The sequence below is a fragment of the Choloepus didactylus genome, chromosome 27 (assembly GCF_015220235.1).
Source record: "Choloepus didactylus isolate mChoDid1 chromosome 27, mChoDid1.pri, whole genome shotgun sequence".
NCBI lineage: Eukaryota > Metazoa > Chordata > Mammalia > Pilosa > Megalonychidae > Choloepus > Choloepus didactylus.
The window spans coordinates 8,496,614-8,510,131 of record NC_051333.1 but is presented as its reverse complement, the minus strand read 5'-3'; the positions used below and the strand labels follow the sequence as shown (position 1 = coordinate 8,510,131).

The 13,518-nt window shown below is 53.7% G+C and overlaps 2 protein-coding genes across 7 annotated transcripts in view; one reads left to right on the top strand and one right to left on the bottom strand.

Moving 5' to 3' along the window:
* ODAD1 (outer dynein arm docking complex subunit 1) overlaps positions 1–4,523 on the bottom strand; it is a 29,896-nt gene extending 25,373 nt beyond the window's left edge. Inside the window, exons 1-4 of one of the 5 annotated variants that reach the window (XM_037819359.1) lie at positions 4,417–4,523; positions 4,046–4,138; positions 2,831–2,930; positions 2,524–2,713 (exon numbers count right to left, since the gene is read on the bottom strand). In XM_037819359.1, coding sequence (XP_037675287.1) covers positions 2,524–2,713; positions 2,831–2,930; positions 4,046–4,115 — 360 coding nt within the window. In that variant the 5' untranslated portion in view covers positions 4,116–4,138; positions 4,417–4,523. Of the gene's footprint in view, positions 1–2,523; positions 2,714–2,796; positions 2,931–4,045; positions 4,139–4,416 lie in introns of those variants that run through there. The other 4 variants (XM_037819362.1, XM_037819363.1, XM_037819360.1 and 1 more) reach the window with 4 other exon arrangements.
* Positions 4,524–7,481: 2,958 nt separating this feature from the next.
* EMP3 (epithelial membrane protein 3) lies at positions 7,482–11,906 on the top strand. 2 transcript variants are annotated; one of them, XM_037819852.1, is made up of 5 exons: positions 7,482–7,503; positions 8,690–8,782; positions 9,032–9,134; positions 10,018–10,158; positions 11,625–11,906. In XM_037819852.1, exons 2-5 carry the CDS (start codon positions 8,705–8,707, stop codon positions 11,792–11,794), a joined length of 492 nt encoding a protein of 163 aa, XP_037675780.1. In that variant the 5' UTR covers positions 7,482–7,503; positions 8,690–8,704; the 3' UTR covers positions 11,795–11,906. The 2 variants fall into 2 exon arrangements, with proteins under 2 accessions (XP_037675780.1, XP_037675781.1); XM_037819853.1 differs by lacking the exon at positions 7,482–7,503 and adding an exon at positions 7,682–7,827.
* Positions 11,907–13,518: the final 1,612 nt, after the last annotated feature.

The window sequence follows — 13,518 nt, the reverse complement described above, 5'->3', positions numbered from 1 at the left end:
AATCAAAAGTTCAAAAAAAAAAACTAGCAGAATCTATGGAAATGAAAGGCACAACACAAGAGATGAAAGACACAATGGAAACATACAACAGCAGATCTCAAGAGGCAGAAGAAAACACTCAGGAAGTGGAGAACAAAACACCTGAAAGCCTACACGCAAAGGAGCAGATGGAGAAAAGAATGAAAAAATATGAGCAACGTCTCCGGGAACTTAAGGACAAATGGAAATACAAGAATATACATATCATTGGTGTCCCAGAAGGAGAAGGGAAGGGAAAAGGGGAAGAAGCAATAGTAGAGGAAATAATCAATGAAAATTTCCCATCTCATATGAAAGACATAAAATTACAGATCCAAGAAGTGCAGCGTACTCCAAACAGAATAGATCTGAATAGGCCTACGCCAAGACACTTAATAATCAGATTATCAAACATCAAAGAAAAAGAGAGAATCCTGAAAGCAGCAAGAGAAAAACTATCCCTCACATACAAAGGAAGCTTAATAAGACTATGTGTGGATCTCTCAGCAGAAACCATGAAGGCAAGAAGGAAGTAGTGTGATATATTTAAGATACTGAAAGAGAAAAACCACCAACCAAGAATCCTATATCCAGCAAAAATGTCCTTCAAATATGAGGGAGAGCTCAAAATATTTCCTGACGGACAATGACAGACTTTGTGAACAAGAGACCTGCCCTACAGGAAATACTAAAAGAAGCACTACAGACTGATAGGAGAAGACAGGAGTGAGTCTAGAACACAGTTTTGGGAGATGGTAGCGCAGCAATGTAAGTACACTGAACAAAGATAACTATGAATATGGTTGAGAGAGGAAGGTTGGGAGCATGTGAGACACAAGAAGAAAGGAGGAAAGATAAAGACTGGGACTGTGTAACTCGGTGAAATCTAGAGTGTTCAACAATTGTGATAAAATGTACAAATATGTTCTTTTACGAGGGAGAACAAGCAAATGTCAACCTTGCAAGGTGTTAAAAATGGGGAGGCATTGGGGGAGGGATGCAACCAACATAAACTAGAGACTGTAAGTAACAGAATCATTGTATTACGCTCCCTTTAATGTAACAAAGGTGACCTACCAAGGTAAATGCAGATAAGAGGGGAGGATAGGGGAGGTATGTGAGACACTTGACATTGGTGTTGTTGTCTGACTTGTTATTCTACTTTGATTTAAGGTTATCTTTCCTTTGCTGCTTCCTAGCTGTCTTTTTTTTTCCTTCTTTTTTCTTTTTCTTTTGCCTCTCTACCCTCTTTGACTCTTCCTGCTGCTTTGTGGAAGAAATGTAGATGCCCTTATATAGATAGTGGTGAAGGTGGTGAACACATAAATATGTGATTATACAGGGTACCTATCAATTGTTTACTTAGGATGGAATGTATGGCATGTGAACAAAACCATCTTAAAAAAAAAAAAATTGGTTGATGACGAAACCTTGAGGGTAATATATTGAGTGAAATAAGCCAGACACATATGGACACCAATAGGAACTAATAATAATATGTAAACTCACAGACATGAAATAAAAGGTACCAAGATATAGGACGAGGCTAAAGAATGGGGAGTGGTTGCTTAGTATGAGCAGAATGTTCAACTAAGATGAACTTCAATGTTTGGAAATGAACAGGGGTGTTGGTAGCAAGATGTGAGAATAACTAACAGTGCCGAATGGTGAGTGAATGAGGTGGAAAGGGGAAGTCAGAGTTATATATGTAACCAGAAGGAAAGTTGGAGGTCAAAAGATGGGAACGTATAAAACTGAATCCTACACTGGGCAATGTCCATGATTAACTGTACAAATATTAGAAATCTCTTCCATGAACCAGAACAAATGTATGACATTACAACTAGAAGTTAATAGAGAGGAATATATGGAAAAAATATATACCTATTGCAAACTATATACTACAATTAGTAGTATTTCAACGTTCTTTCATAAATAGTAACAAATGTACTATACCAATACAATGAGTCAACAATGGAGGGGGGTTGGTTAGGGACATGGGAGGATTCCAGTTTCCTTTCCTTTTTTTTCCTTTTTTTTTTTCTTCATCTTGTCTGGAGTAATGAAAAGGCTGTAAAATTTGAACAAAAATTAAGTGTGGTGATGGATGCACAGCTTTATGAGGGTACCAGGGGCAACTGATTGTATACTTTGGATCTTTGGATAATTGTATGGTATGTGAACAATCTCAATTAAAAAAAAAACAAAAAACAAGATGTCAGCAGGGCTGCCCTCCTTCTGGCCACTCTCGGGAACCATCCATTCCTGGCCTTTTCCAGCTTCCAGACGCTGTCCGCATGCCGTGGCTCCTGGCCCGTGCCCCTCTGACCTCTGCTCCGCCATTGCATCTCCTTCTGACTCTGACCCACTGGAGCCTGAACATAACCCTCCCAGCTGGGTGCTTTTCATAGCCCCATTTCTCAGACAAGGAAGCCGAGGCTCGGGGAGGTTACGACAGGCACCTGCTCCTACTTAGGCTCCCCGGAGTCGCGTCTCGGCACCCACCTGCTTGTCCAGGTCTCTGGTCTTCTTCTGCAGCTCCCTGACCTCGTCCTCGGCCTGGGCCTGGCACTTCAGCAGGCGGCCCATGCGCTTCAGCCGCTCACTGTCCCGCAGCCTCTTGACCTGGCTCTGGGCGACACTGATCTGCACCTGGAGCTTGGCCCGTGTCTCCTCCAGGCGCCGGATCTCCTCCCTGCCAGCAAGAGGGGCAGAGCTCAGCGTCACTTAAGGCTGGCTCACTGCCCCTGCCCTCCTCCCTCAGACCCCCCCGTCGACCTCCCTCATCCGGGGACTCCGGTGCTAGGCTCACAGTTGCTTGTTGATGCGCTGGTGGACTTCCTTGCTGTGGGCCCGCCTTTCGCCTTCTATCACCTTGCACTGCCTCTGCAATGTGCTCAGCTCCCAATCTGCTGAGGGCGGGGCCAGGCAAGGAGCTCAAGGGGAATTTCAGCCCCCAGCCCCTCCTCCCCAGGACCCAGGAATTCTGGTCCCCTAGGGTCTCACAAGCTGTCAACTGCAGAGTCGGGAACATAGGTCAGCACCCGAGCACCCCATGTCCCTCAAGCTCCCCACCCCTTCATACTCCCTGTACCCCAAGCTCACCTGGGGTTCTTTTCCCTAAACCCGCTCACATCTGTCGGGACACATCAGTTTTCCCACTAGAGGGCGCTCTTGGCGGGCCTCTCTGTCCCCAAGGTCCCTGCAGGACCAGAACTGGGCAAAGCTCGGGACAGATGCCAGCCCCTCAGGCACCATCCATGCACCATCCCCCTCCCAGCCCCCACAGCCCGGTGGTCCTCAGCCCCACCTGCCTGCTCACCCTCTCTGCCCTGTCCCCTGGGTTCAGGCCCCAACCTGCCGGCCTCCCGTCACTGCCCCAGGAGGGTCTTTCTACTCCCAGAGCTGACCCTGGCCTTCCCAGCTCACAGCCCTTAGGTGACCCCAACAGGTCAAAATCCCAGCTCCTCACCCTGGCCCCACCCACCCACCTCCACAGTCTTGCCCCCCAATTCCCCACCCCCAAAGCACTTTAACCTAGTCCAACAGTTCTTAAACAGGGGAGATTTTGTCCCCATCCCCCCCCACACACACACACACCAAGGGATATCTGGTGATGTCTGAAGATATTCTGGATTGTTGGGGGGGGCGGTTATTGTCATTTAGAGGATAGAAGCCAGGGATGCTGCTAAACCTCCTGCAATGGACAGGAGAGCACCCCACAACCAAGAATGATCTGACCCCAAATGTCAATTGAAACACCCTGCTCTAGGCAGACGCTCTTCTCTCTGCTGAGACCCCTTTCCTTCCTCCTCCCCTTGGTGACTCCTGACAAAGGTCCTGCGCCCCCCTCAAGCTTCTCCTCCTGCGAGGTCTCCTGCTGCCCACCCCCCCCCGGCAGCTGGGCCGCGACCCCGCCGGGCGCTCCTCCTCGCCCGCACGTGTCCGCGCCTCGGAGCAGGACCTGGAACTTGTCAAAGCTCAGGACGTGAAAACAAGTGGACGAAGGAAAGGAGGGAGGATTTACCCATTCCCTCCTGTAAGGCCTCGCTTTCGTCCTCGGAGCGGATGGTCCCTGCCGAAAGTCCCAAGCGCATCTCGGCCGAAGAGGGCGCGGCTCCTGCAGGGGCCGACACGGACCCCTTCAGAGAGCAGCGGGCGAGGGCCGGGGCGGGCGAGGGGGCGACCCCTGAACCTGCTCCGGCCGCACTCGGCCTCGATTCCCCCGAGGGGGCGGGCTGGGCCACCCTCGGGCCTCTCCCCCCAGCCCTCCGCCCCCGCCTCTCCCGCTCTCAGCTTTGAACTCGGCATCTCCGAGGCGGGACTGTTCGGGGCTGGGGGGCACCGAGGAAGAGGAACACCCCCGGCCGGCTGTGGGGGTCCGAGCCCAGGCCCTACCTGCGGGGATGCCTGACCTGTCCTCGTGCTCCAAGCTCACTGTTGTGGCCTGGTTACTGGGGAGATCAGGGGCCAATGAGGCCTGAGGACAGTGGCCAGGAGGGACCGAGGAGGCGGGGAGAGGCTGGGAGAGGAGGGCCTGGGGCGGGGCGGGGCCGAGAGGGCCTTGGTGGGCGGGGCTCATGGGGCGTGGTGGGGAAGGCCCCGGTGGGGGGGGTGCCGAGAGGGCCCTGATGGGCGGGGCTGTGAGGGAACCTCCGAGGGGCGGGGTGGGAAGGCTTTGATGGGCGGGGCTGAGAGGGTCTGTGAGGGCGTTGGTGGGCGGGGCGGGGCGGCGAGAGGCGGGGCTGCAGCCCTATGAAGGGCGGAGCTGACAGAGCCCGAGACGAAAAGGGCCTTGATAAGCGGGACTGAAAGGCCTGCGAAGGGCGGGGCTTCGGGGGCGTGTCTGCAAGAACCTGTGAGGGGCGGAGCTAATCAGGGCGGTGGGCTCAGACTTGGAAGGCCTGTGGGAAGTCCGAGGGATCTATGTGGGGAGCACGGGACTGTGAGGGTCTCAGGAGTGTCGCGGGACTGGGTAGAGCAGGCTGTGTGTTTCCGGGAGGGAGAAGCGGAAGCTGAAAGAGCCTGTGGAAGGAAACGTCTGGAAGGCGCTGGAAGGGCTTTAGAGCTAACACGAGGACCTTTGGGACGGGTTCTGAGGGCTGATTAAGATCACATTATTTTGAGACTGTTCATTAGAAGATAAGCGGTGCCGGGATTTGTGAAGTGGGGGAAGCTCACCACCGCCTCAGATGCTCGCAGCCGCTCGCTACGCATGCGCAGCCAACGGCCTCTAGCGAACCCGCCAAAAACCCTTGGCTCCCTCCGCGGTCCGCACACTGAGACGCGGAAGTGGGCGGAGCCTCGGACTCCTCGTGCCGCCCCCGCCTTCTGGACACGCCCCCTCGGCGGCCCGTCGCTGCCCACCTGGGCCTTCCCCCTGGTGGGCGTGGCTCCCTGCAGGCTGGGTGTGCCCGACGCCTGCGGTTTCCTGTGGGAGGAAGCGGCTCGCGGGCGCTCGGCTCTGCGTGTAGCCTCAGAGGCCCAGGCCAGGGAGATCTCGCCACCGCCCTTGAAGTCCTGGTTTTCCGCTTTCTACTGGGTGCTGGCATGGGGGATCCCGAACATCCCCTGAATGCTCAAATCTGGCGCTGATTCCATCATGGAACTTGATTCGGGGTCCTCAGCCTCCTCCAGCTCTCCGTTCGGGTTTCCATCCCCCTCGTCCCTGGTTCCTCTATTCCCAAGTTCCAGATCCCGCCCCCCTTTCCTGCCCTCCGACCCTAATTTTTCTTTCTCAATGATCCAGACTTTCTAACCTGGAGGCGCCAAGTTCAGCTGTCTCTACTTCCAGCTTTAGCTTTCCCCCAGAATTAGCTCCTTCCCCACATCCCAGAGACCTTGAACTAGGGTCCAGTACTGAATCCACTGAGGGTCCCATATAGTGCTTGCTGGGTGCCAGGTACAGTTCTGAGAAGTGTGCTATGACTGATGGAGGTATTTATCATCCCTATTTTACAAATGAAGACACTGAGGCTTGGAGAGGTTGTTAGTAACTTGCCCAAAATCACACAGCGAAGAAGTAAAGCAGCTTGGATTTGAATCCAGCCAGTCTGGCTCTAGAGTCTGTGCTATACTAGTACCCCAGCTTCTGGGTCTCCCAGTCACTGAACCGAACCACCCCAGATGAACAACAACTCTCCCCAAACCCCAGCTCCAGTCCTTTCAGGGACCCAGAACTGGAGTTTCCCTGGCTCTCAATTCCACATCAGACACCTGACTCCCTGGTCCTCACTTTTCAGGAGACTAGACACATCCCCAGCATCCAACCCTTCTAAGAGACCCAGGTACCTGGTCGTCACCCCCTATCCTAATTCAATAACCCAGGAATAAAAAATAATATTAATAGTTAACATTAAGTCCCTGGGACTACATGGATCATACAACTCTTCTGTTTTAAACCCTCCAATGATTTCCCACTGCACTGAGAATAAAACCCAAACTCCTCCCACAGTCTTCATGACCCCCCCCCCCCCATTTTTTTCTCCCTTCGCATCACTTCCTCTGGCTCCCCGGGCTCCAGCCACACCAGCCTTCTGTCTGTTCCCCAAACAACTCAAGCTTGTTCTCCAGAGCCTTTGCAATAGCTGCTTCCTCCTCCTTTCTAAATGACTCCTAGCTTCATGTCTCAGCTCAAATGTCACCTCCTCAGAGAAGCCTTCCCTGATCACCCATTTAAAGTAGACCCCCCTCACCTCATCATTATCTCCATTACTGGATTTTGTTTCCTTCAAAGCACTCATCACTCTCTGAAATTTATTTAGTTAATTGATTGCTTTATCTTTATCGTGCATATCCCAATGCTAAAAGGTAAATTCCATAAGAGCAGTAGAAATCGTCTCCGCTTTGTTCATTATTCTCTTGGTTTATAAGAGATCAATGAATGTTTGATGAAAGAAGGAAAAAAGCTTTAAGTGTGTCTGAGTGCCTGCATCACCTTATTCAAGCCTCATAACAGCATCAGAAGTATGATGATGATTAGTATTTTGTCAGCATGATTATTGTTATAATATCCATTTCACAGATTAGGAAACCAAGGATCAGAGAGGGGAAATAAATGGTTTGAGGTCACCCAGCCAGGATGGGTGGGTGCATTTGGGATTCTTAATTTCCAACTCCTGCCCCGTTCCAGAATCTCACGTATCCCATCTCTCAGCCCCTGGCCCCTCACTGTGGTGCCAATGCCACAGGAGCCTGGCCTCCTCCCTCAGATGTACGTTCTTTCGCATATCCATTCCCAACCCCAGAGTCCCAGGACAAGAAATGGAGGCCTGACACTCGAGTCCTCCCAGCCCCCGACACTCGCTCCTCCCTCCCCCCCCCCGCCCCCGTCTCCCCCCATCCCGGAGTATTTCTCATCTCAACCCTGGGAGGGAGCCCCAGAAGATGCCCATCTGGAGGTGGAGGGTGGGGGCCCGGAAGAATGAGTTACCCAAGAGCCTGGGCCCACCCTCTGGCTGCAGACATCAGCTGGGTGCGGCGAGGGTGGGTATAAAAGGGTCAGTATATATTGAGAGGAGCAGAGGAAGAGAAACCAGAGAGGGAAAAGAGAGACTGGGAGGAGAGAGAGGGAGGGAAGCCTGGGCAGTGAGGACAGTCAGAAGAAAGAGAGAGAGAGAGTAAGAGAGAGAGAGAGAGAGAAAGAGCGTGCCAGAGGGTTCTGGGTTGCAGAGAAGGAGGGAGCCAGCCGGGGGAGAGCGAGGGAGGGAGGCGGGGGCCTCGGGAGGGTGGAAGGAGGGAGGCGAAGGGCGGGGCACGGAGGCCCAAGCAAGGGACTAGACTCCAGCTGACTTTTTCCCGCGGCTCTCGGTGAGTTTCCAGTCCGTTATTCGGGCTGGGATTTCTTTCTTGACTTTGGGACTGTGGTGGTTCTGGGAGGACACCCCAGGTTGGGAGAGACTCCCCACTCTCAGCCCCCAAAGAAATCAGTAACTTAAGAAGTGATCTCTTAGCTTCAGGGGTGGAGATAAAGGAAGGGGAGGGGCCCCATGGGATCCCAGCAGGGCCCCCAACCCCCGGGTGTCCACTGTCCCCTGAGGAACCTGAGATCCAGGCTTTGCCTGAACCCACCTCCACCCCCAGTCTGGGGAACCTCTAGGCCATCCCTTTTTGGACACCAAAGAGTCAAAGCTGGCCGCTCCTCCTTTGTGGGCCTCCCTAAACCCCCAACACTGATCTTGTCCTGTTTTCCCCACAAGGACCCAGGTGTCCAGCAGGCACCAGTCTGGCAGCTGGGTGGGGTGTGGGCCTCGTGGGCATAGCCAGGGGCTGGGGTTTCCCTGGTGCTTGCAGGCAGTAGGGGGGATGAGTCACCGATGAGTCTCCCAGTCCCCCGCTGCTGCCGCCACCACCCCAGAAGGGGAGTTGTGGAGTGAGTCAAGGATGCCCGTCCCTGGAGGCAGCCCCTAGCTCCTGATGAATCTGGATTTTTATATTCTCACCCGTGCGTGTGCTTCTGAGGGACCAAGTCCTAGTGCTACTCACTCTGGGACCCAAGGATCCATCCCAGGCCCTCTCTGACCCTTGAGAGACGCAGGAGCCCAGGCCCAGCCCCTCCTCCCTTGGACCCAGGCCCCCAGGCCCCAGCCCCTCTGGGATTGAAGTATCTCACATCCTTGCTCCTGTGTCTCCACTGGAGACTCCATCCATCTCCTGACTCTCCCCATACCAGGTTTCCACCACAGCCATGTCTCTCCTCCTGCTGGTGGTCTCTGCCCTTCACATCCTCATCCTCATTCTGCTTTTTGTGGCCACTTTGGACAAGGTAAGCCTCCTCAGAGCACCGGGCCCCCCTGCCCTCCTACACACTCCCGCCCCAGCCACTCTAAATTCACTCAGGCTCTGCCTTATGCCGACATCCCGCCCTTTCTCCTGATCTCACCCCCTTTCCTTCTAAATCTCTGCTTTCCTCTGTCCTTTCCCAAGCGCCCCGCCCACAGCCTCCCTGGCCCCACCCACAGCCTCCCTGGCCCCACCCACCTTCCTTTCCTAACCCCGCCCTTTCTCCCCCTAGTCTTGGTGGACTCTCCCCGGGAAGGAGTCCCTGAACCTTTGGTATGACTGCGTGTGGAAAAACGACACCAAAACGTGGGCCTGCAGTCCTGTCAGCGAGAACGGTGAGGGGAAGGGGCCGGCGACAAAGGGTTTGCAAAGGGGAGGGGTGACCCCAAGTCTCCTCTACGGACCAAAGGTTGGGAACCCCCAAAATTTAAGCAGGCGGGGTCCAGGTCCCGAAGCTGAGTGGGTGGGGCTGTTGCTTCTCTGCCTATCTGAAGGGTAGTGGGCCAAATGATCAGGCTGTAAGGGATAGCAGGACAGAACCACCTTTCCCCCTTAGTTCAAAAGGAGTGGAAGCCACATGCTAGAGGTTTAAGGAATGGGGAGAAAACCTCCTAGAGAAGGTGGGATTATGTTTCCAAAGTAAGTTCTAAGTGGATGGGCCTGGTGTTCCCAATGAGTGTCTGGGATCAATTTGTCAAAATTCCAAGGGGGTGGAGCTGGAACCACAGTAAGGTTCTAAAGGGGTGGAGCCATGTGCATCTGAGTTCTAAAGGGGTGGGGCTACATCCTTCTAAGGTTCTAAATGAAAGAAGGTAAAAGATTAAATACTTTTCCCAAAAGAGCAAAGCAAAAATGTCTGCTCTCTTCACTTCTATTGGACATTGTACTGGCAGTAGCCAATGCAACAAGACAAGAAAAGAAAATGAAAGACAATGAAAATTGAAAAGGAAGTAGTAAAATTGTCTCTATTCCCAGAGGACATGCTTGTTTATGAAGCAAATCCTAGTGAATCTGCAAAGCAACTACTAGAGTTGATAAGGGAATTTAACAAAGTCACTGGCTACAAGGTGGATATAAGTGGCTCTCCTAAGTATCCAAGAGGGTGTGGCTATAAACGGGAGTGGGAGGTAGGGGGAGACAGGGGCCATGATGAGCACATGGGGGAGAGGACCCTCTGGGCCCTTCTGTCACTTCCACCTCCATCTCGCTCTCCTGCAGGCTGGCTGAAAGCAGTGCAAGTCCTCATGGTGCTCTCCCTCATCCTCTGCTGCCTCTCCTTCATCCTGTTCATGTTCCAGCTCTACACCATGCGGCGAGGAGGACTCTTCTATGCCACTGGCCTCTGCCAGCTTTGCACCAGTGAGCCCTGCCCCCACCCCAGAAGTTGAGGGGAAGGGAGGGGGTGTGGCAGATGCTGGGGGCCCTGGGGAGGGATATATAGTGAAAAGAAGCAATTCTCAACAGTCCAAGGACCACCAGAGTTGCCCCCATAGGCTACCTCCCTGCCCTAGGAGTTGTAGTTTCAGTGGCTCAATGGTGGTTGAGGTGTGAGTGCCTGACCCATGGGGGGCCACCACTCAGGGCTTCAAAGAGTCAGGACTGCAGAAAGGGGTGTGGGCAAATAATTTGGGTCCCAGGGCTGGGGGTCTAATGAATAGTGCAGGGGAGAGCTCTAAATAAGAGTAGTGGTATTATAATTATAATGGCAGCCAGCTGCTGTTCTTGTCAACCTCCTGTGTGCCAGACACTTCCGGGAGTTTTATGTACTTTTTAATTTTTTGATTCAGGTGCAAAAGGCTAAGTTAATTGTAGTCCTCAGTTTATGGAACATTACGTTCCTAAGTTTCTGCAAAACCCCCCTATTGTCTTATTAATTCACTATTTGAGTGCTTGGTTTATAAAAAGGCACTCAAAACTATTCCATGGATGGATGGAAGGATGATAGATGGATGCATGCATGCATGCATGAGTGGGTGAGTGGGTAGATGAATGGATGAGTGGGTGGAGAGATGGGTGGACGGAGGGATGGTGGGTGGATGAATGGATGGATGCATGCATGCATGAGTGGGTGAATGGATAGATGGATGGATGGATGGATGACAGGTGGAAAGATGGATGGATGGGTGGGTGGATAGACAGATGAATGAGTGAGTGTATAAATGGATGCATGCATGCAAACATGAGTGGGTGGATGGGTGGAAAGATGGATGGATGGATGGATGAGTGGGTCATTGGTGGGTGATAAGTGGATGAATGCATGGATAGATGGATGGGGGTTGATGGAGGATGCATATATGAGTGGATGAAGGGGTGGCTGGATGATGGGTGGATGGCTGGGTGGAGAGATGGATGGATGTGTGATAGGTGGATAGATGGGTGGATGGCTGGGTGGGTGCATGAATGGGTGGGTAGATGGATGGATGAGTGGGTGGATAGATGGATAGATGCATGTAATCATGAGTGGGTGAATGGGTGGAAGGATGGATGGATGGATGGATGGATGGATGAGTGCATGAGTGGAATTGATGGATAGATGGATGGATGAGTGGGTGGGTGAGTGGGTAGATGGATAAAGGATAGACGGATGGATGGATATTATTGTCCCATTTCACGGATGAGTAAATGGGGACTCAGAAAGATTAAATGAATTGCCCAAGGCCACCTTGCATTAGTCTGGGTGTACAGTACTAAGGAAGAGAACCACAACTCTCAGAAGGCAGCAGAGCTACCCGCATGCTCTCTGGTGGCTTCTTTGCCTCGGGGGTTCCTGGGAAATATGGCTTTCTGGGGGCTGCTGCGTGACGCGTGGTTCCCGTCTCCCCCAGGCGTGGCGGTGTTCTCCGGAGCCCTGATCTACGCCATCCACGCCAAGGAGATCCTGAAGACGCAACCGCAGGGGGGCAGCTTCGGCTACTGCTTCGTCCTGGCCTGGGTGGCCTTCCCCCTCGCGCTTGTCAGCGGCATCGTCTACATCCACCTGCGGAAGCGGGAGTGAGCGTCCCGCATCGCCCTGACGCCCCCGCTGGGATCCTGGCTCTCCGCTTGTTCACGATGCCCCCGCCCCACGCGACCTCCAGAAAATAAAACCGTTTAACCGCGGACTCTGCCTTTGCGTCCTTCGCTTCCTTCCTTCCTTCCTCCCTCCTCCAGGGACCCAGGCTGTTGGCACCTGATCTCTCCTGAACCACGGAGAGCCGCCCTCCCCACACCAGAGATTCTGCCCGCTGACTATGCATTTCAGAACCCTATCCCCTTCTTTCCCGGAACCCAGGCGTCCAGGTTCCCAGCCACCTGTCCCCTTCCACAGACCCCAGGGCACCTGAGTCTAGACCTTCAGGCACTTCTGGGGAAAAACCAGGAGTCTGGATCCCAGCAAACCCTGTGGGGTCCCTGTCCTCTCTCTGCTTGCACAAGGATCTGTCACTCTGTGTCTCTCTCTGGACCCAGATATGTCCTTCTAGATTACTGGTCTCTGGGAAGGCTTTCCTTTCCCTCTTGGAACACAGTCGCCTTCCTTGCTAGGATCCAACCCCTCCTCTCCTTCCTGCCACTCCATCGTCCCCAAAGGCCATCTCTAGCCCATATGACATCTTAGTTCAGATTAGAAGGTATCCCCCAACTCCCGGCAGAGCCAGCCCCACAGTAGGGCACACTGAGTGGTGGGGGTGGGGGGCCACAGGCTGGATTTTACACCCATCCATCCTTTCCCTGGCAGTGTGCCATTGTGCAGTGAACAACCTGCCCAACTACAGGGCCACCCTAGCTCCCCTGTTCATGGGACCCAGTCCCTTTGGGAACCAGGCTGTTCTCGGGAATGGGGTCCTTCTAAGATCCTCTTCTACGATCGTAGCCACCGTTTAGCCTCCTCCCTAGGACTCCAGCTTTCCCTGCCCAGGACCCACTGCATGCATTAGCAACACCCCCACCCCCCACCCCCATCCAGAATTCCTTCTTCCTTCCCTCCAGTTCCCGCAGCCACCGTCTCATCCATCTCACTCCAGTCATTCAGATTTAATCATGATTTATTCCTTCGGGGGAAGGGACAGGGGAGAAATTGATAGACCTGACCAATAAATACATAGGCGGCTGGCGGCAGGTTGATGCAGACCGAGGTAGTTTCTGTAGAAAGTGAGGGACCCGAGCAGGGAAGGCACCGCAGAACTCTCGGGAGCCTGAGCGAGTGGGAGCGAGTCTTGGGGAGAGGGCGGCCCCTGGGTACCCCACCACCCACCATCACCCCCTGGCCCGCAGCTTTCTGCCTGGCACAAGGCTCCTAACCCCTTCAGTCTGGACAAGCCGATCAGCAGCTGACTCGATGGCCCGCCCTTCAAGCAGCAGTGATAGATAGCAAGATCTGGTTTCCCTTCGAAATTCGGATTGGCTGCTTCTTAGCCGCGACAACTGGCTCCCCGAGTTGCTAGCGGCCAGCAGCTGTCACCGGCCGCTTGCCAGGGTGCAGGGCTCAACTGCTGTCATTCGCTGCGCATGGTGGGCAGTTTGCGGGGAGCAGGCTAAAAAGACAATGATATGTAGCCTCGGGGGGGTGGGGAGTGTCACAGCTTAACCACGGTGCCCGGTGGCTTAGAGAAGCCAGAGTTGCATAGCTGTGATTGGCTGGCACGCCTCACCGCCCGCAGCCAGAACGCCGCTGTTTGTGGAGGGGGTGGGACTAAGCGGCAGACTCCAAGCAGAGCGAATTGCTTTGATTGGCTGTTCATC

Coding starts and splice junctions, on each gene's coding strand:
- EMP3 (XM_037819852.1), top strand. CDS start 8,705: ATGTCTCTCCTCCTGCTGGTGGTCTCTGCCCTTCACATCCTCATCCTC. Junction 8,783..9,031: donor TTGTGGCCACTTTGGACAAG/GTAAGCCTCCTC, acceptor TTCTCCCCCTAG/TCTTGGTGGACTCTCCCCGG. Junction 10,159..11,624: donor CCTCTGCCAGCTTTGCACCA/GTGAGCCCTGCC, acceptor CGTCTCCCCCAG/GCGTGGCGGTGTTCTCCGGA.